A 22,550-nucleotide genomic window follows, 5' to 3' on the forward strand; every position below is an offset into this window, starting at 1 on the left:
CGACCTCGACCCACCAAATCGTCCACCACGCATAGCCCAAGCTCGCCATCCTCTCGGAAATCTCCACTGTTTAACTCACCACCACCAAGTCCATCGAAAACACGCACTAACCATCGCCAAGCATACCTGTGTATGGCTTCGGGTAGCTGGGGCACCGTTAAACCGGAAGCTATATCGCAACCGGAATCTTCGGACACCCCCCGACGCTCGAACCAACCAGGCGAAGATACGTGGGCACGCAGGGCACCAGCAGTGAGGACGCCCATTCCCAAACCGGAACAAACGGAACGAACGAAGAACAAACAGAAGAGCCCAGCGATAGCCCCTTCACCGGAATTGACGGTAACCCCCCGGCGCCGGGGGAAGCCTGAAAGAGGGACGCACAAGGGTGGAAACACTCATCACCCTACACCAACCCATTTCCCGAAGGACTCCAAGGGAATCAAAACCACCGCTACAACGACCGAAACCACTAGAACATCACCGGGCAGCACATCCTTCGCTTCCGTTGGGACATCCCTGCTAAGGATGGGTGGAACGCCGCCACCTGCCTTTGGTGGGGCTCTGTCTCATTCGGCATACGAAATCGACCTTTCGTCCATTCCGCAGGTAGTCTACCCGACGACCAGAGCAGCAGCCATCACCGTGACGAAACTGGGTCCGCTGGTTCGTACAGTTCGAATCCCCTACCGGCTTTGCCAAAGCCGATAAATGTCCTGTTGCAATGGAACATCATTGGATTTTGGCATCATCTAGCTGATTTAGAGCTACTATGTCAAGCTAATTCTACCTGGGTGATAGCACTCCAGGAAGTCAACAAGGTAACAGTTGAGCAGCTGAACCGTTTGGTTCACCGGTAAATACTACTGGACTGTTAAACGCGGGAACAACTTCCGACACTTCGTCGCCATCGGGGTTCTGAGAAGGAGGTTCCTTTTCGTTTTATCGACCTTGACTCAGAGCATTTTGGGAGCCGCGTATATTTTTGGGAGACTTGAACGCGCACCACTCCAGCTGGGGGTGTCTCCGGTTCGAAAGGGAGGATATGGTCATCCTTACTGACGGATCGCCGACCTTTTTCAATGGACGGCACACCTCGGCGATCGATGTAACTACTGTTAGTTGCCCCCTCGCTGGAAGAATGCACTGGAGCGCCAATCCGAACCTGTACGGTAGCGATCATTTCCCGGTTCAGCAACGCGTAGACCTCGGTGGCGCTATGGCGAAGCCGATTGGGAGAGTTACGGTGAAACCTTCCAGTCCATCCTTTAACAACGTAACCCAGACAGCATCGAGATTTTCACTGAAGCAATAAACGCAGCTGCGTCAGCAACCATCCCGAAAACCAACCAAATTCTGGGGCGTAAAGCCCTCAGAAGGTGGAACGAGGAAACGAAGAAGACAGTCACGGCCCGGCGAAAAGCCCTTGGACGAGTCAAACGGCTTCCCATCGATGATCCGGATAGGAAAAACGTGCTCTGTACCTATCGAGAACGGCACAACCAGTGTCGCCAGTTGGTCCGAGATGTCAAACGATCCAGTTGGACGGACTTCCTTGAAAACATAAACGCCTCACAGTCCTCGGCGGAGCTCTGGGGTAAGGTCGACGCCCTCAGTGGCAAGCGCCGCACGGCCACACTGCATATCCAGATAGACGGCGCTACAGTCTCCGAACCCGCAACCGTTGCAGATATGCTTGGCGATTACTTCGCTGACCTCTCTGCGATTTCCAAGTACGAGGCAACCTTCCAACGGCTAGCAAACCCATCAACTTTGTCCGTTTTCGCAGTTTTCGCGTTTCTCCGGCCACGAACAACCAGGATTTCTCCTGGCAGGAGCTTCAGTTCGCGCTTAGTAGAAACAACGGAAAATCAGCCTACCCAGACGAGATTGGCTACCCGCTACTCAAAAACCTGCCTACTCCGGGTAAAGTAAAAATGCTGGAACTCTTCAACCAGCTTTGGCGGACTGACTCGTATCCAGAGCATTGGAGGGAGAACTTGGTTGTTCCCATCCCCAAAGCAAACGAGCCATCACGGGATGTGGTGAATTTCCGGCCCATTGCGCTCACCTGCTGCATGGCAAAGGTGTTCGAGCGGATGGTCAACTGACGCCTGCAGCAGTTTCTCGAGGCAGGCGGCCTTTTAGATCATCGGCAACACGCATTCCGGCAAAGCCACGGTACATCCACGTATTTTGCGACGCTAGGAGAGCTTCTCAAGGACGCTTAGGAGGTCGGTCTTCATACGGAGTTGGTTTCCTTGGACATTGCGAAAGCTTTCAACCGTACCTGGACGCCCTCGGCACTGAAGCAACTCGTCAGCTGGGGCCATATCATCCATTTCATCGGGAATTTCCTGACTGGCGAGTCTCGGTAGGTGATACCAAATATCGCACTTTCTGCGAGGAAACTGGCGTTCCTCAAGGTTCAGTGATCGATGTCACCTTGTTCCATGAACAGTGTCTTCGAGCGGCTACGCGTGAACATCAACATCTTCGTGTACGCAGACGACGTGCTAATCGTAACCACAGGTCAGACTCCAAGACGAACGAGGATCAGGCCCCAAACAGGGGTTTCCGACGCTTTCAGCTGTCTGCTGGAAAAAGCGCTAGGTGCCACGTTTGCCAGTACCGACATCGGGTCTGCGGACCTTCCATAAAGATAGGTGATCAAGCCATTGCACTGGAGAAAACTGTGAAACTGCTGGGGGTTGTCATTGACCGATCGCTGAGTTTTGTACAGCAATTTCAGGGGGTCAAGGCCAGCTGTCGCAGCAGGATCAACCTCATCCGCAAAATCTCCCATCCCCACCGCTCCAACAACAGAGAAGTACTCGAGCTACAATACAATACAAACAATACAAACACTCGCTCCGGTGTACAATAGCTACACGCGCATAATCTCCGGTCTTCTGGCCTCAACACCGGTACTCTTTCTTTTCGGTAACGTATCTACGCAGCCATTGCCAAGAAAGCCACTACATTTTCAGCAAATACCACCGGAAACGACAGAATCTACCTCCTCAGCGAGGGGGACAGAGTTCTCCGTACAATCACCAACGCAGTGCTCCCCCCAGAGAAGTTCAGAGCCGGGGACAATTCCGTAGCCCTTAGGAGATCGGTTGCAGAGCTGACCGGATCGTACCCCAACTACATGCATCGCTACACGGACGGGTCAAGATCGAGAACTGGAGTCCGAACGAGCCCCAACGAACGGAAGTTTGCCAAAACAATGTTCGGTGTTCTCGGCAGAAGCAGCAGCTATTCTTCATGCGGTCACGGTTCCTGCGGATCGTCCAATCCTGATCCTGTCGGACTCCCACAGTGTTATTCAGGCCCTCTCGTCGGATCCAGGGCATCCTAAAATTTGTGCCACCAAACACTACTTACGTATGGATTCCCGGACAATATGGGATCCCGGGTAACATCGAGGCGGACAACCTAGCTGGGTCAGGCCCATCCGGTTCTCGGTACTCGCACAAGGTGCCGTTCCAGGACGTGAAGAGATGGATCACTTGCACAGTGCACTTTTGTCAGTTTCACGCTTTTGAAATGTTGGTACTGGTTTATTCAAATTGGATTTTATTCCAAAATTCCTAGAAAAGCTGATCGCAGTCCAAAATTTTAAATTTTCGCCATCAAAAAAGTCAAAAAATATAATATTAATTGAAATAATAAATACCGATAAATGCCGATTTTGTTAAACCTTTGATACCGATGAGCTTGAAAACAATCTGGCAACGCTGTTTGAACTCGAATTCGAATCCACGCCGATGATCGTGGGAAGAATTTTTTGTTTTGGGCTACGACTGCACCCGATTCTAACTCTTGCGCTCTCTTTCCCTCCCACGCTCGCAAAAAATTCGATTTTTCACACCAACCAAAGATGAGCCGTGCCGCGCGCGAATGAATCAAATCAATCAAAAGTCGATCAAAAGCGAGAATCGGTTGTTTTCCTCTTCTTACTGTTGTCCCAATGTTCATAAGCGCAAGGACTTTTCGCCTTTCGGTGGGGTCCATTAATCAAAGCAACCCGAATCACTCTCGGTAGAAGGTATCAAAGCATTCGCCCGGACATTTCAGAAAAGTAGACATAGGCAAGGGCGACGCAGCAGCAGCACCAATTCCTGGAAGGCAGATCGAAAGGTTAACGAAACGCGTTCGGGTTTCGTTGTTTTTCTTTCGTTTGTTTCGATGACACGAGTGCCTCATGACTGCGAAACAAACGATCCGGTAATCCGACAAAACTGCGAAATTCGATTCGACCGCTTGAATTGAACTCAAAGGCTGCGATAGGATTTGAACCCTGGCGCGGGTTCCTTCCAAAAACCGGTTCGAAAATGCCGCCACACCGCGCACCCATTAATTAGTTCCAAATGGTTACCGTTCGACTGTTTTCCATCGCGTAAAAGGTCCGCTTATCGGACGGACGGACGGAGGACGAGCAGCAACAATGCGGTTCACTTCCCGCTTTACGATGCGTCACGTCCACCCAGCTCGCCGTCGACGCCGGAATGGTAATAGTTATGACGTCTACGATAATTTTCAAGCCTATTAGTGCTTACAACCGACTAGATTCCATTCATCGCCCCGCGGTGCGTTCGGTTCAGGTGCATTTGACCGCGCAGGTAAAAGCAGAAAATTGAAAAGTTACGTTCTCAGTCACTCAACAAAAACAAAAAGTAATAAGGGGGAAGGAACTAAACGGCGTGAAATATAAATTACTACAATGTGAGGAACAGCAACGCGGGTTCGAATCCCGCGGAAACAAATTTTCCGCTAATTGAAAAACATTGTAGGAAGTGATGCGGGTCACTGATCGCCGCCACGGTAGTAGGCTACGACTCGACGACGACAACAAAGACAACGCCTTAACAACGAAAACAATCGTAGAACAGTTTCCCAGGTGACAGCTGATGCAACTGTCCTACAAAACGGTTGCCTTGATTCGCTGGAAAACGGTTATAACTTGAAAATTCGCAAAACACGTGTTTTCCTGCACTGAACTAAATTATGACAGCGAAAGCAGATCGTTAAATTCCCAATAAATATCTTGTAAAGGTTCACAACAACACGAGGGCACGCAAAGCGGGGGGCATAAATTAATCCATCATGTTTTCGGTGTAGCGGAGCAAAAACTGGAAAACGGATAGGGTCCCAGAGAGCTCGACGATGATTGCGTGTTTACCGTGTGGCGCTGCTCGTTCGCATCCGACCCTCCTCTCTTAAAGGTCCAATTAAATCGAACCCGTCCGGAGGAGCCCCTTTCCCCTCGGAACCGAAGCGGCACAGGTCGTAATAAACTGTTCGAAACCAGGTAATTATCAGGTGTTTATAATATTTACCACGAGGTATTTTCTATTAAATTTGCACCAAACTTCCCCCCTCGAATCTTGACTTTCCGATTAACCCCGGAGGAGTTTGATTTAAGTATTCATGATTATCAATAAAGGTAAGTGCTTTATGGTGTAATAATTTACAGAACCATGCGCCTGACGCTCGAAGATAGATTATAGTCAAATGAATTGCGTGTTGTTTGCCCTCGTCCGTCTCGGTGGAGTCGTAAAATCGGGCCTCTCGCTATTGGTGATTTATGGCACGTTGCAAATCATTAAAATTTCATACATGCCCGCTCCTTCGGGAATTTTAAAATTTAAAGGACCGGCCAGCCGCGACCGACTCTAATGAAAGTATTGCATGGACATGGAGTTCCGGCGGCCTTCCCTTCGCGGTGGGTAGTACCAGCTCGGAAGCACGCTATTAAAAGTCTTAATTAATTGCAATGTGTGTACGGATTGCGTTTTATTGAGATGACGACGTCGGAAAACATGGACCAGCAGCTCTTGGGCATGTATTGTATAGTCAAGGTTCTGTTTGAGTTGCGTGAAAGTTCAATTGCCTGCCGGTTTTGGAACGGGAAATGTAAGAAGTAGGAAAACTGGCAGCACTGCTGTCATGCGATGCAGGTGTAGTTTTTCTTGACAGTGTCTTTGGTTATGGGATTTCAGGAAAGGAGTTTAAGAGTGTAATGTTCTTGGTCAGTAAGGCAATTTTTCTATTCGAAAGTTGACGAGCAGTTTTGCTTACTTTCAGTTGTAAGTCGATGAAGGGACAAACTTAATTGCAATGAAATTGCTGCAGGAGACAACTTGTTTGACTCAACCATCGTTGGAACATATCACTATGGAGCACTTCAACGACTTCGATTCGACGATCTGATATGCTCTGAGCCGAACGCTCCTCTGCGGCGATTCTCACCATCAACGTCAACAAGACCAAATCGTTGGATGTAAACACGGACAACCCTTCCAACTTTCCGGTAGCGGGGCAAACAGTGGAGAAAGTCGAAAGTTTCCAATAGGTGCACGAATCAAGAAGGCTGTTTTCGAATCTTCAATTCAAACGTGAAATCTGTGTTGTTATACGCCAGCGAGACGTAGTGTGTATCAGCGGAGAACACTCAAAAACTGTAGGTCTTCCTCAACCGATGCCTGCGGCATATTATTCGTGCCTGGTGGCCTCACAACTGGATCTCGAATGCTTTTTGTTTTTCTTTATTATTGAGATTTTTAGCTAGTTGACTAGCTTACTTCTTATCTCGAATGCTGAGTTCCATCGTCGATGGCATCGGGAAACAACAATTCGAGAACGAAATGGAGGTTGGTCGGCCACACACTACGTAGGGGCGGAAACGAAATCTGCAAGCAAGCACTGGATTGGAACCCGGCAGGACATCGCAGCAGAGGCAGACCCAGTGGCTCAATGGTGGCGCAGCCTCGATAAGGAAATAACGGAAGTCGACAGGAATTTGACCTGGGGGGGGGGGGGGCACCGTGAATTTCACATAACTTTCATGTGATCTCATAATTGTAAATTGCACCACTAAATCTCATGAACTTTATGTGTCCAACGTATAGCATTACTCACATTTGATTTTCGGAAATTAGTATGTGCCTGTCTAATAGAAACTAGGTGAAAACTTCTTTCAGTGTTGGTCTTCGAACAAGGGAATTCCTATCAGATGTATTAACGAAATTTTTTTAAGAAAAAAATTCACATTCAGTCGTGACATTTTTTCCCCATATAAATTCTATGACATTGCCACCTCTGATTCCTGACACGTACGAGGGTCACTTTTTCCAATAGCAAAATTGATTCTAGTGATTACTACCTTCGAAGAAAATCTTCAGAATGGTGTGGGTTTGATCCGCTTTTGATGCAAATCTTGTTTTTAGGGGAAAACATGATCAGCGCTCAACGAAGTTGCCAAAGAACTATTTGGTAGGCGATCGATTAAGGTCAATTGGGTTCTTTAAGAGTATTCTGGTAAATGCATATTCTACCAAATGGAAATGAAATCCAAAATTTTATCAATTTTGGAACACTGGAACTATTTTAGATAAGTGTGTTTACATTAGCAAAAATCTCCATCCTAGCGCCCCTCTGTGGAACCTTTGTTTGGGAGCGAGCTGTCATTTTTTTAGTTTAGTGTAAAATAGTGAAGTTATTATTTTTGTTCCCGGTTCAGATCTGTGTTCAAACTGAATTCTCACAGCAGCTTAGTTGGTTATTTACTTAGAACTACGTGGTCTTATATAATAAATCTTATTTGATAACTGCAGCAGGAGCTTGTGTTTTGTGTAGGAATAGGAATTTGAGCGGGGTTGTCTCTGTTTATACTCTTTAGTATGACGCGCTTGACATAGATGGTTCACAGCAACTCACGAAGAGCTACTGATTCCGATCAATAGCGGTGCAGCTTCATCCTCTTTCTATGTGGGCTGCAGCTCGCTGCTTGCAGGCAGCCTTTCGTTGTGTACTGGAGAACACCACCTCTCACCACGCGGTGATTGAATAAACACCGTTCTGTGAGACCGGATGGAATTTAACTTTGAAATCTGTGTTAGGGAAATCGCTTTTCGCAGGCAATCGATGATAATTTTAATTATCAAAACAACAGCTGCACATTCGTGCAATTTTCAATAGTGACAGTTTGAAAAATAATTTAATCTTAAATTTAACAGATGCGTAGAAATATTTCTGAATGATTGGTGATAAAAATTCTGAAATTGGTTCAGAGGCAGCTGAGTTATTGATGTTCAAAATCTTTCATAATTTTGTTACATGTTCCATGTTTCGGTTATTACTCAGCTCCACCCTTCTCGAATCTTTCTCCAATCACTCCTGCTGTCCACGTCACTCGAAGTGGTTGCACGACCCCCTTTGCGACCAACGTATACGAAGAATCTTCATCGGCAGAGCTTCCGTTGTAGAGTGTTACCGGAATCATCTGGAATATCACCGATGGTTTGCGCTGGATGTGAGGTACGTACACTCGAAAGCCGGTTTCGAAATCCGGAACTGGGTGGCGAACTCCAACGAAGTTCCCCAGAGCATGAGGGAACCAAAGGCAGCAAAATGTGTGCAGTTTACGGAAGATAAGGGAACGAGTCTAGAGCGAGATTTGGGCATAGCTTGGTGTCCGAATGGCGACGAGTTCACGTTTTTAGCGAAGCTACGCGACGAGTTGATGCCGTACCTGTCGGGAGAACGAAGACCCACCAAACGAGTAATCATGAGCTTGTTTGATCCACTTGGAATGCTAGCAATGTTCACCATTCTCGGAATAATGCTAATCCAGGATTTATGGCGTAGTGGAAGCGATTGGGATCAACCGATCGGCGACGAATGGTGCGATAAGTGGAATCGGTGGGTCAGTTGACTTCCAGAGGTTGAGAAGGTGAAGATTCCACGCCTCCAACTCCACGTTCTTGTCGATGCCAGTCACCGTACGCGTCTTAACTGCTGCGTATTTTCGCGTTTTGACGGACGAAGGGCCGTTGTGTTCGCTGGTGATGGCGAGGTCGAAGGTCGCATCGTTGAAGATGCTGTCGATTCCACGTCTTGAGCTGCAGGCAGCTGTCGTACGATCCAGGCTAATGAATTTCGTGATCGAGGCTCATTCGTTGAACGTGAAGAAAAGGTTCATATAGGCCGATTCAAGGACGGTGATTTCGTGGATTCAGTCGGAGCAGCGCCGATACAAACCATTCGTAGCCTCTCGGATTGGTGAAATTCGGAGTCTCACGATTCACAGCAAGTGGATCTCCACGAAGCGCAATATTGCCGATGATCTAACGAAGTGGAAGAAGGGAAGCAGTTTGGATTCGAATGGTCCGTGGTTCCAAGGCCCGCGATTCCTGTATCAGCTGGTCGCAGCAAGAGATCGTGGAGCCGAATACCCCAGAAGAAGTCCGACCATGCTATCTGATTCATGATGCCTCGATAGTGGAGTCCGTGGTAGATGTGACGCCTTTCTCGCGTTGGAAAGTTTTGGTAAGAACGGTAGCGTGCATGTACCGGTTCACGTCCAACTGCATCAGAAAACGGGAAGGTTTGGCCATTGAGGCGATTTCAGCATCACCAAGGATGCAACGGTTGGTAAAGAGGGTAATACCAGCGGTGGTGGTTCCACTGAAGCGAGAGCAGTTTGAACTTCGATTTCCCAGTAATCTTACCCAAGAAACACCCGATCACTACAAAGTTGCTGGAATACCATCACCAGCAAGCGGCGCACGCGAATGCGGAGACTGTGGTTAATGAACTCCGTCAACGTTTCTGGATCCCGAATCTTTGGACAGAATTGAAGGCAGTGGTGAAGGCGTACGTTTGGTGCAAGGTAAAGAGATGTCGGCCAAGAATTCCTAGGATCGCTCCGCTTCCGGTGGCTCGACTTACTCCAAATTTGCAGCCATTTAGCATTACTGGCGAATTCACCTTGAAGTCGCTCACAGTCTAACGACTCAATCGTGCCTGATGGCAATCCGGCGATTCGTTTGCCGAAAAGGTAAACCGATCGAGTTCTTCGAGGATAATGGCACGAACTTCCAAGGAGCCAGCAAGCAGGTAGTTCAAAAAATCGAAGGAGATTGCGGGGAAGAACTGATGGATTTTAGGACACGCTGGAATTTTAATCCTCCTAGTGTGCCATACAAGGGTGGAATTTGGGAGAGACTGGTCCGTTCGGTTAAAGCAGCATTGGTGGTTTTCAACGACGGAAGACGATTCAAATCAAATCAAATCAGATTGACCGCCCACGGTTGCTGCTCTGTTATTACCAGATCAGCTGCAATTACACAGAGAACCAAGAGATGATGTTTGGGACTAACATTCATCCTCAATGTGTAAGAACTGGAGATCTAATATTTAGCAATACCAGCGCCGGCCGTGTCCGAATGCAGGTCAACTAGGGAATGGGAAGGAATGTGTTGACGTGGTACTCGCTGTGAAGGAAACCGAGAAATCCTCTGCGCTTCCACGAGAAATCACTGGGATGTTGGATGTGGGGAAAGGTTGCACGCACACGCAGGGATCATTTTTGGTAGAGCGATTATAATACACAAACACACACACACACACGCGCGCGCACTCATCCAATTTATATTTTTAGATCAGGAACCACACTGTGGTAAGTGATGCGATCGGTGTTAAAGAAGAATTTGTTTTTCATTAAAATCTAGTGGGTATAGAATAAGGCAAAGTGAAAAATTTCAAGGAAGGGGACGGGCCTGGAATTGAACTCCCGACCTTCTGCTCAGTAAGCAGAAACGGTAACCACTGAGCTACCGAGCCTCGTCAACGACGGAAGACGATTGACGGACGAAGTATTTCTAACTAACTACGTTGGCAGAGGCAGAAGACCTGATCAATTCCCACCCGTTAACGTATTGAATCGGATGTAAACGAAGCCCTCACGCCAATACACTTCGTCAAGGGTATCGGGAACCACGGTAAAGCAGAACTAATTCCCAGCACGAACGAAGCTGAAGCTATGCGGGACAGTTTCAAACGGTCACAATCTTTGGCAGACCAGCTGTGGAAGAGATGGGTGACGGAATATCTACCCACGATCAACAAGCGATCGAAGTGGCATTCGGAGGCGCAACCAGTCAGTCGTGTAGACCTGGTCTTCATCGCGGACAAAACCACACGCAAGACTTGGATTCGTGGCGTGGTAATTGAAGTCTACCCTGGAGCAGACGGCAGGATCCGTGAAGACGGCGAAAGGAGAGTTCAGACGTCCCTTAACTAAGTTGGCGGTGCTGGAAGTTCAGGAGCGGAGATCTGGTTCACCAGAATTACGCGGAGGGGGTATGTGCGCACCGCCGAGCACTACCGATACACCTTGCGACGTGCGCAACCTGCGAAACGCATGTAACCTTGATTCCAGATGTCAGCGAGGGACCGAGCAGAAAGGAATCAAGGTTACATGCGTTTCGCAGGTTGCGCATGTCGCAAGGTGTATCGATAGTGCTCGGCGGTGCGCACATAATCTTGATTTAGAAATCGAAATGCGAGTCTATGAGTTCGAAAAAAAAAGTATCTTTGGGTTCAGAAATCGATGCTCTTTCATATGATGTATAAAAGCGATAGTTTATTTTTTTTTCAAAATCAAAGAACCCAGCTATTTGAGCTAACAAATGCCATCCTTCATGATAAATAAAGCTCAAAATCAAGGGGTGTCCCTGATCTATCCAATTTAATAAATTATGATTTATAACCCCGGTTTAGACGACCCAATCCCTAGCAGCGCACTTGTCGCCAAACGGTTGTAGCTACTCCTATGCAACCTATTTCAGTCACATTTAAGTTGCTGAAACTTTTCGTGACTGAATTGTGCTACTTGGGATTCGGCATTCAATACAATTCAACTGCGAAACTGAAGGCCCAAGTGCAATGACAGCGGAAGCGGAACGGCAGCGGCAGCGGATCTGAGTAAGCCTATTTGTCGGATTGAAAACTAGTTAGAACCAAATTGACTTCGGTTAGGCATCTTGATGTCATTTGTGACAACCGTCAAACTTTCCGTTTCCGTTCCGTTTCCGTCCATATTGCGTTTGGGCCTTGAGGCTGGTTGGTGTCAAGGTTTTTCCAACTTCAACCGTGTAAACCCGACTTTGGGATGGGTTTCTTTTTCGCCCTTCGAATGGAGTAATATACAACTTCCCTTCCCATGGTTAATTCGGGTTAGTTTTGTTTTCAATAAATGATAATAAATCGTGTACGATGGGAAAATTCAATCACTCACGCGCTGAAACAAACAGATTGCTGAACGAGTGTTAATTCATCCAACCAAGCAACGCTGCAGACAGACTTGTAACTGACAACAGTAGAAGGAACGAACGATAAACTGAAAGGCAGCCGAACAATTTTCTCTACCGAGGGAGAACCCGATTGAAACCCGAACGCTAAGGCCGACAACATAGTAGAAGCGATTCGAAGCGATAGCAATTGGCAAAGCGAAATGAAGCGGCAAGCAAAGCAACCTATGACATAGTGAAAGCGTTTTTGAAAACATTACAATCGCGCACGCAGTGCAAAATATTTGTTCAAATGTGTTTCAATTCAGCATGGATTCATCCGAGGAATATTTCGCTTCCTAAAGTACGAATAATTTTGTAAAAGAGAGGTTGTAGTTCACCCGATCAATCGAAATAGAAGGCGAGATGAGGAGTTCTTCAGATTGTACAAAAATCTTCGTAAATATCCAGAGAAGTTTCGGTCTTACACAAGAATGGATATGGACACATTCGATCTGATTTTGAATCATCTTTCCTTTATTTAACGTCGGTCTCTGTTCCGTAATCTAGTGTCAATCACCAACGGACATCGATTGCCATCCATTGACGGCAATCGAATGTGCAGGAAGGCAGCTTCCACACCTGCGTAGGATATCGCACCCATTCAACACACATGGGCCGGGACCAACGGCTTTACTTCCCGAAGGAAGACGTGACCAGAGATTTTTATGCCTCAGAAAAATCCCACTGACCTCGGCTGGGATTGAACCCAGACCCATCGGGGTGTTAGAAAGCAGTCACGCTTACCACTACACCACCGGCGCCGGCTGATTTTGAATCTAGTGACAAACAAGATTATCAGTCCACTTGCGTTCGCAGGCGTCAAAACACAGCTGCACACCTCTTCGCATCGCTTTCACTATGATAGGTTTGGGCGATTCCCATAGAACGCTCATAGAGGGAGCTTTCACGCAAGCGCTTCGCTTATTGCCAACGCATCGAATCGCTTCTACTATATTGTCGGCCTACCGATTTAAAAAGCCGTGTAAGATCTTTTTTTTTGGCTCATGGAATTTGATTCGTATTTCTAAGGAACTCATTCCAAGGGAGTTCTGGGATACAACGCTCTGATGAGACAACGAAACCTCACTCCGAAGCTCCTCCCTTGATCCTATCCTTCGACAATGTAACCCTCGGGTAAGCAGCGAGTATTCGGCCCAACTCCTACTAGACATAGCAATAAGTGAATTTTGTTACAATCAATGAACAATGAACTAACGGCTCCGTAAAGTTAACGCGATTGAGCCTTCCAAATAAATGAACTAGGCAAACTAGGGAGGAAGGTGAGACATGAAAAAGTGAAAAAGTGGAACCAGCTTTCAAGGTAGTTCTGAGGAACTGCAGATTCCTATGGAAACTTAAGGATAATACCAAGGTAGTTCTGAGTTGAATTCCATGGAAATTATGAGCAGAATTCAAAGGAAACATTTCAACGAAAAAAAAAAACATTGGCATTACCGAGGCTAATTCCTAACGAATATTTAGAAAATTTAGAGAAATTTTTAAGGTGATTCAAAGGAGACATCCATGGGAATTCTGAGGATAGTTTCAAGAAGTGCCTCGGAGAAAAATAATCCAGAGCATAATTCCAAGGGAATTTTCGGAGAATACTTAGAGGGTATGTCAAAAGAAGGATTACAATTGAATCTGAGAATAATTCCAGGAGAAAATCAAAGGTATTTCAACCAAGGAGTCGGTCACTCCGCTCATCAGTCTTGGGTCATATTTTTTGTCAGTGTGCCGATCGTGCCGGTCATAGAGCAAGCTGCGATTGTTTGTAAAATATCCATCCCGGCCACCCTTGAATGTTTTGGTTTGAAGTCGCAAGGATAAATCGGATTGAGGATTACGCGGGTGTGCGAAATTTTGTGTTCATAGGATAATAAAATTCCTGTGTTTTAGGGTTTTATACTGCCCTCAAAGGCAGACCAGAAATCGAGACTGTCGTGCTGTGAAAAGCAACGGTCTATCAGCGGCCGGAAAGAGTTGGAACCGTGATGGGGAACATTGTTGGAGACCGACTATAGAGGATGATGAATAGACTTCTGTAGTGTGTTTTGTGTGAGTTGCAGCATTATTTGAATGTAGGGTATTAATGGCGTCTAATTAACTGCCTCTTTCTGTTGAACCCACTCCAGAACCTACATTTCATATTTAGATCTATTAGTGAGCTGCTGGTCTGAGTTCCTCAGTCAGTCAAAGTTGTCCAGCAGTGCTCCCATCTTATTTACAACAATCCAATACCTACGAGATTGTGCCGATGGATGTGCCCAATCTGTGCCGAATCTTATTTCGGCACAATGCGCTGACTGACTTACCCCTTGATTTCAACAGTGTTCTGACCTGAAAGCCAAACAAAGTTTGAGTAGAAATTAAATAGAAATGCAAGGAGAACTGCAGGGCCTCTCAGTCGGTAAAGGCGCAGCTACAAAGCTAGACCAATGCTGAAGGTGGCTGGGTTCGATTCCGATTCCTGGTCCGTTCAAGGAATTTTTCGGGTTGTAAAGTATGATTTTATTTGGCACACAATGCTACTAATGCAAAAATGGTACAGGCATCGAAAGCTCTCAATTAATAACTGTGGAATCGCAACTAGAACACTAAGTTGAGAGCAGGCAATAAGCTAATATGCGATAAACAATAAGCTTTGAAAGGTGAAGAAGAAGAACTGCAAGTGAATTCTTCGAAGAAATTCTAAGGGAAATCTGAAGTGAATTGATCGAAAATTCTGAAAATAACGTCATTTGTTTGTGAGATCTTCCCGTGCATTGGTCAATACGTCTTTTTAGTAGAAACTAAGTGATCGAGTCAACCTCTGGTGGTGAATAGGAGAACGTCAAAAAGAGTGTTGTGAGCAGACATTTTTACCGTGAGACATAGGAAGCAGAACACTTTTTCACTTTTTCTGATAAATTGATTCATCAGAGATGCTCCAAACCTTGAACCATAGTTGACAAATTTAATTCTGTATCGTTTTTGCTGATTTTCAGGAATATTTTTGCCAAGAAAAATGGAGAATAGAAAAGTTCCTTAGTGGTTATGATCTTCCGGATTTCTTGTGTGCCAATAGTTAAGGTACAAATCAGTTCAGATCGTACAATTACCGATGGAAGGCAAGATTTTCAATGAAAAATGCTGTAATTTGCGTTATGAAAAATCCTTTTTCTGGTGTAAACAAACGGTTCGATTGGCGTTTCGTCTCAAACTCGCCTGGCACCCACTACATTGGTGGTGCATTGAAAAAGCCTATAGAGTCAATTTTAGTTGGCTGGACGCACACTTCAAATGATCTGAATGTAAACAATGATTTGACACTTGCGCAGCAATAGTGCAGTGTTGCCAGTTTCATAAAATATCACTGGCGGTTTTCAAACAATAGAACTGGCGGTGCATCTGGATTTTTACGTCACGTCTATTTTGCAATGGAAATAGGATAGATCTTATTGTACTCTGCGTACCGGTCCCGATACTTCGATGGGTCTCTCTGCATAAACTCAGCTTTGAGTAAATTTGCCTCATGTTTTTCCACGTTTGTCCAGGAACAAATTCCCGAATATGAGAAAAGTAAAGATTGGATTCACTCAGTCTATTTTTACTACTCCTAGACTGAGTAAAATTTTCGTCAAATTTCCTCATTTTCCGGCAGATTTTTGAGATATTCCTCAGAAAAAAACATGCGTTAATTTACTTATCGCTAAGTTCCTGCACTTTTGACGATTATGAGTAAACTGAACTCAAATTGGTGTCATTCTCAATCGCCGTGTACGATTTGAAATCAAAAGGAAAAGAATGAAGAATAATAGAAAAAATTGCTCTTTCACGCAAGATCTGATGGTCGAAATTTAAGACCTAATCTACAGGTCCATCCACAAAAGTCCTAACAACGTAATTCCCGAGCGATTCTAGTAGAGAATCACTCCACCCAAGATCCCAATTAAAATCCAATCTTCTCCAAACCCGATCCGCCATTTTGTTTCACTCGACGAAGCAAAAAACCTCCCCTCAAAAAAAAACTCACTCTTCCCACCATGAAGACCGACGGGGCACCGAAGAGCAACAACCGACGAAGACTATTCTGTTTTTTTCGGCTTTCATCCCTCCCATCCATCCCATTGAGAGTCTTGTGGACTGAGCCAACTCAAACTACTTCTTTGCCGTTTGCCCGATCTCGATCGATTCTCCTGTTCCTTCTGCCTCGCCATTCGCAGCGCGGAATCCTTGAATCGTCGGCTTACAAAATGGAGACTACGGTTGCTGCTGAATTACAGTTGAACAAGGGTTGAAATAACCCTTTCGCCGTTTCTGAACTGCCTCTCGTCAAACACACAGTTTGATAAGACCAATACGACGGTACAAGATAGCTGCACGGCAAGGAATTCTCCAAAAAAAAAGTGCTAAAAAGTTTCTAATCGCACCAAGCTCGAAACCAGACCAGAGGAGCTACATACGTTATATATTCGGCACATATGTGTAAATGGAATACAACTACGAAGATGACGGTCGCCTCGGCCACCGCGCACGTCTGTTTCTCGCAGCGCTGCGACACCAAACAGACACGTCTTTAATATCGCTCTCACCCAAAAAAAAAAAAAGTATATTTCGGTCACTATCTGTGACGTAACGATTTAAAAGGCCAACCTAGCGACTTAGCGACTACGGGTACTTACATCGATTATCCATTCTGCGACCACCTTGCGCATGCGGGGACTGATGTCCTTCTGTACGGTGGTGAAGTAGTTGCAGCCCTGTTCATAGCGTTCTTCGCTCTTCAGTAGATTCTCCAGGCAACGATCGTCGAGAAATGTGGGATCCTTAACCGCCGTGTTAAGGCGAACTTCCATCTGAGCCTGCTGCGCCGCCGTATTGCTGTTGCCTGTGCCGTTGTTGAGCTGATCGCCGCCTACCTCGTTGATATTTTCCGTGCACAGCAGGTCCATTGTTTCTCGCACACACGACTTCTACACCGCACGACCACGACGTGCAAACCGGATCCGGAACAAATCGCGAACTCAGTGCCGTGGATCTTCCGAACTACCAATCGCTCAAAACTCACAATCACTGCTCAGATCTTCAGGAAAATCTTTGAACTCTTCACGCCAAAAAAAAAAAGAATCACTTCCACTTGTGCAAAATGCTCTTCACCAGTCCTTGAAAATAATCTTCTCATCAGCAGAAATCAATTTAGGAATGTTCGCTTAACACTGTCTTCTGGAGGCTGTTTCAAACAGTCCTTTCACCACAGTTCAAAGATCACCTAACGGTTCTTCCTATCACAATACCCCACCAATAAAAAAAAAACACAACAAAATGATCACAATAGTGCTCACAAAAACCCGTTGTGTATAACTGTTCACCACAGTAGGCTAGTGTCACTTTATCCCCCAAAGCCCAAACGCGCCCAGCTGATCTAGTATCTAGTAGAGACCTTGCAAAAAAACCACTCACGGCGAACCCACGAAGAGTCCCTTCGAATTCTATTGTTTGCTCTAATCGCTTGTCGCACTACACACCCCGGATCAAGGGAATGTTGTTGCAGCGTAGCACACAGGCACGGGGATACGGCAGTCAGTCGAACAGCAACTTCAGATTGTTGTTGGTCCTACACTGCTAGACACCGGTTCCACCACACACGTCCGCAGCGTGAGAAGTCTGTAGCGAAAATGCGCAAGATCCGACCGACCGGCATACGCGCAAGGCAAGGGTTTTCGTGTTTCTCGAGCTGTTGTACTGTGCTGCGGTGGTGCCCAAAATCGAGCATAAGATCTGCTTCACTCGCTCCTGCTCGTCAAAACCTCCGAGTCCCAGTCCCAGTCGGTATAAAGGAACAACAAGAACACAACACTGCTGAGAAATTGCAGAAAAAAAGAGAATCCCAACCCCAAACGAGCGAGCAAAAGAGAGGAGTCCTAACTAACCTCACTTGAGCCGGTTTCGCACAAGTTCAAGTTCTACGGCGGGGACCCCCCTTGAAGACCCTTGATGCGCGAACAGGGATCGATCGACACCGCTGCTTACTGTGCCTGTGTGTGTGTGTGAGAGTGAGTGCGCGACGATGCAACTCCCCAAAAAACAGAATAAGGACTCACCAAGCAGGCTTCGACCGAAGATTTCGCGCAGCACGGCCAACAGTATCGTCTCGAACTCGAAGCTATGAACTACACCACGAACGAACACGCACTTCACCGCTCAGAGAATTCCACGTTACTGGTTCACTTCAGCTCAGCAAAAAAAAATCGAGACCGATGGTAGACGGAGAAGAGAAAGGATGATGCAGAAAATGAAAACAAACCGCGTGCGACAGTCGACAGAAGAGTCACATCACGCACACACACAGCCACACACCCCTGCATTCTTCAGCACCACGACGACGTGGGTCACCGAAAGCACTTCCACTCACACCACCGTGGAAAACATATGTTTTGCCTGCCTGCCTCGCTCTCTTGCCCGGTTTTACGTTTTTGCGCAATCCACTTTGCTAAACCTACTCTTGTTTACATTTTTCCCTTGCTTTGAGAGTAGCAGTGCTCATTTTTTGAGCCTCTCTTTTCACAGCCATCCAGCCAGGTGACTTTTCAACGCAACGGACTGAAATATGAATGGAAATATGGGAGCAAGCAAGAGTGAGCAATTATTGGCTTATTGCTAGAGAAGAATGGGCCACAAGAGAGCGAGAGAGTGCGAATGGGAGAGACGGTATTCGTCGAAATTGTTGGCCTCTGTACTCGTGACTTTTTTGTTTTACAAATCCACCACATGATAAGTGAGTCGCGTGAGTCGGACTGCTGCATTCGAGCACTTTCCTAAGGTCCGGGAGTTGTTCAAAGTGAGGTTTTTTATTTATTAGGGTGAAGGGGAATTATTGACAATAATCTTCATGATGCGAATACAGAAATATTGTCGATACCGATGGATTGATGTCAATATGGAATGTATTGGCAATACCAGGATATTGTGTGTTTGTAGCCAACAATAGAACATTAAATTTTCTTATAAGCATAATAGTACGTTCAGACTACAGAGTTATAACATGTTATAGCGCTTTCTTGAAGGTGGTTTCTGTGTTGCAATTATTTGACAACCGTTATAACAGTCTGGACAGCGTTTAAAGCATGGCCTGTACCTTTTACCTTCAGTTTCCTCTTCATAATTGCCCAGTAGTTTTCAATGGGCCTAAACTGGGGACAATTGGGCGGATTGAGGGTTTTCGGAACAAACTGAACTCCGTTGTCATTGGACCATTGTTGCACTGATAACTCGCAAGATCCGGCCAAAATATCACCGGACCATCATGTGGCTGGATGAAGGGCAGAATTCGCTTCTGGAGACATTCGGTTTTGTTAACCCTCAAGTTCATCATTTTCTCAGTGACGAAAACCTTTGTATTCTGGCCGCAGCTACAAATTCCCTGCCAGATCATATATTTGTGTGCGAATTTATCCGCAAAAATAAATTTTAATTTGTCAGACCTTCCCGAGCCTTCGCCTTGTAAAATGTTGGTCCTGGAAGTTATCCGAATTCGGCCTTTACATAGGTTTCATCATCCATAAGTATGCACCCACCGGACTTGGTCAGCAGGTTGTCATACAGTTTTCGAGCACGAGTTCTACCTACGGTATTCTGATCTTGAATGATCGATTTGATTGCCTGCTGGCGTGGCATTATTAGCAGGCAACTATTAGCGGGCAGTAAAACGAACCGATCTGTTCAAGAGTGCGAACACTAATGACATATATTTCTTATCTATCTACATACAGCCTACTGTGATCGAATGATAAGTGTAGCTTCAATCATGGGTTGCTTGTACTCCTTCACTCCTCCTCAAGCTGTATCGATTGAAGTCCCATATCCTTCCAGCAGGTCTCTAGCTTCACTCTCGCCAGCGGCTTGGTCAAAACGTCGGGGATCATGAACTCGGTAGGGCAGCATACAACCTGGATTACGTTGTTGCTTACCATGTCTCAGATGAAGTTGAGCCGCGTGTCGATGCCTCCTTCAGCTCGCAGCATTGCTATGCAGCTCTCATTATCTTCGCGGACAACGATCGGTCCGGCAGCATTCTCACCAACATCCTTCATTAGTATTCCACCTCGGTAGACGAAAAGGTTACGCACTGTTGCTTCCGAGCAGCCCAGGAAATTGGTCCGCCCAGATGGAAAACAAAGCCCGAGTTTGATGATCTCCGGCCCAGTCAGCATCCACGTATGCTTGCAGTTGGCCAGGTCCACCGAGCTCCAGCTGCAAATCCGCAGTCGACATCAGGTACCGCAGAGTCCGCATGGCGTTAGAGAAAAAGTCCAATGGATTCCAAAGAAAGCAATTAACGGCGGCGGAAGAGCAGAATATGGTGAGATCTGTCCAAATTATTGTTTACAAATTAAATATCAAAATTAAACTAAATACAACGTCTCGATGAGTCTCATAGCCGTTCGAACTCCAGACGAGTCTAGAACCACACTACCGTTCATACCGGTGACATCGCTCTGATGAGACAACGAAACCCTGCTCCCAAGCTCCTCCCCTTTTCCTATCCTTCGACAATGTACCCCTCTCACCTCGGGTAAGCCGCGAGTATTCGGCCCAACTCCTGCTAGACATAGAATTAAGTGAATTTTGTTACAAACAAAGAACAATGAATTATAGACTCCGTAAAACTAACGCGATTGAGCCTTACAAAAAAACGAACTAGATAAAAAAAAAACTAAATACAATAGAGCTATCACCGTCTCCCGGACTGAAGCTGTCTACAATGACCATAAATGCGCCATTGTAGAGTGAGTTCTTCCATAATAGTGGGGGTTAGAGGAAATACACACACACACACACACTCATACACACACACACACACACACACACACACACACACACACACACACACACACACACACACACACACACACACACATACACACACACACACACACACACACACACACACACACACACACACACACACACACACACACACACACACACACACACACACACACACACACACAAACACACACACACACACACACACACACACACACCCTAAAATATAAGTATTTCGGAACGAGGACGATGCGAAGATGCCGAAAATCGATGTCTGACGCCATTTTGGAATCCAAGATGGCGGCCATCTGGTTCAGAAAAAGAATAAAATACCATATAATATGGGTATTTTCGAAACGGGGACGACGTGTAGATGCCGAAAACCAATTTTCAACGTAATTTTGAAATCCAAGATGGCGTCCATTTTGTTCAGAAAAAGAGTAAAACACCATGCAATATGGGTCTTTTCGGAACCGGGACGACCGTTAGATGTCGAAAATCGATGTCCAATGCCATTTTGTAATGCAAGATGGGTATTTTAAGAACGGGAACGACATGACGGCATACGAGTCGTCATCGTTCCGAACATACCTGTATTGTAGTGTGTTTTACTCTTTTTCTGAACAAAAAGGACGCCATATTGATTTCTAAAATAGCGATTGACATCGATTTTCAGCCTCTACGCGGCGTCCCCGTTTTGAAAATACCCATATTGTAGCGCCGCCATATTGACGCTATTTTGGAATCCAAGATGGCGGCCATTGGTTTAAAAAAACCTGTGAAATACCTTACAATGTGCGCCAAAAATCGATGTCCAACGCCATTTGGGAATCCAAGATGGTGGTTATCTGTTTGAGATTTTTTTTTTAAATACTATACGATATGGTCGCCTTCTTCGATTCCAAAATGGCGTTGAATATCCAGTTTTGATTTATACAGGTCGTTCTCGTTCCGAAAATGTCCAAATACTATACAATTTGACACTTTTTCTGAACCCGAAGGCTGCTGGATTTCAAAATGGCATTGGACATCGATGTTTGGCATCTACACGTCGTTCCCGGTTCGAAAATACGCATATTGTAGGGTATTTATCAGATTTTCTGAACCAGATGGCCGCTATCTTGGATTTAAAAATCGCAAAATGGCATATTCGAAAATACCCATATTGTAGGCAGTTTGGCACTTTTCTGAACCCGATGGCCACCATATTGGATTCCATTAACGGTGCCGCACATCGATTTTCGGCCTCTACGCGCCGTCCCCGTGTCGAAAATGCCCATATTATAGGGTATTTGACATTTCTTCTGAAACCGGAAGCCGCCATCTTGGCTTTCAAGGTGAAGTCGGACAAGGATTTTCGGCCTCTGGATGTCTCTTTGAGTTAAAACAATATCCATATCGATGGGTATTTGACAGTATTTCACACATTTTCTGAAACCAAAACCGCCATCTTGGATTTTAAAATGGCGTCCGACATTGGTTTCTGGCCTCTAGACTTCACTCGAATTTCGGTAATATCCATATTGATGGGTAAAATATAAGGTTATACCTATAAGCCATAGGATTAAGGTACGGACACCCACCCCACCCAGCGTAGTA

The 22,550-nt window shown here is 45.9% G+C and overlaps 1 protein-coding gene across 1 annotated transcript in view; it reads right to left on the reverse strand.

Moving 5' to 3' along the window:
• Positions 1-18,198, reverse strand: part of CycD (cyclin D) — a 208,121-nt gene extending 189,923 nt beyond the window's left edge. The window contains exon 1 of the mRNA XM_065219344.1: positions 16,808-18,198. Within this exon, the coding sequence (XP_065075416.1) occupies positions 16,808-17,077 (270 nt within the window). The 5' untranslated portion in view covers positions 17,078-18,198. The remainder of the gene's footprint in view (positions 1-16,807) is intronic.
• Positions 18,199-22,550: the final 4,352 nt, after the last annotated feature.

Source organism: Ochlerotatus camptorhynchus, unplaced genomic scaffold (assembly GCF_037179485.1).
Source record: "Ochlerotatus camptorhynchus isolate MF236.1 unplaced genomic scaffold, CSIRO-AGI_Acam_v1.1 ptg000102l, whole genome shotgun sequence".
Lineage (NCBI taxonomy): Eukaryota > Metazoa > Arthropoda > Insecta > Diptera > Culicidae > Ochlerotatus > Ochlerotatus camptorhynchus.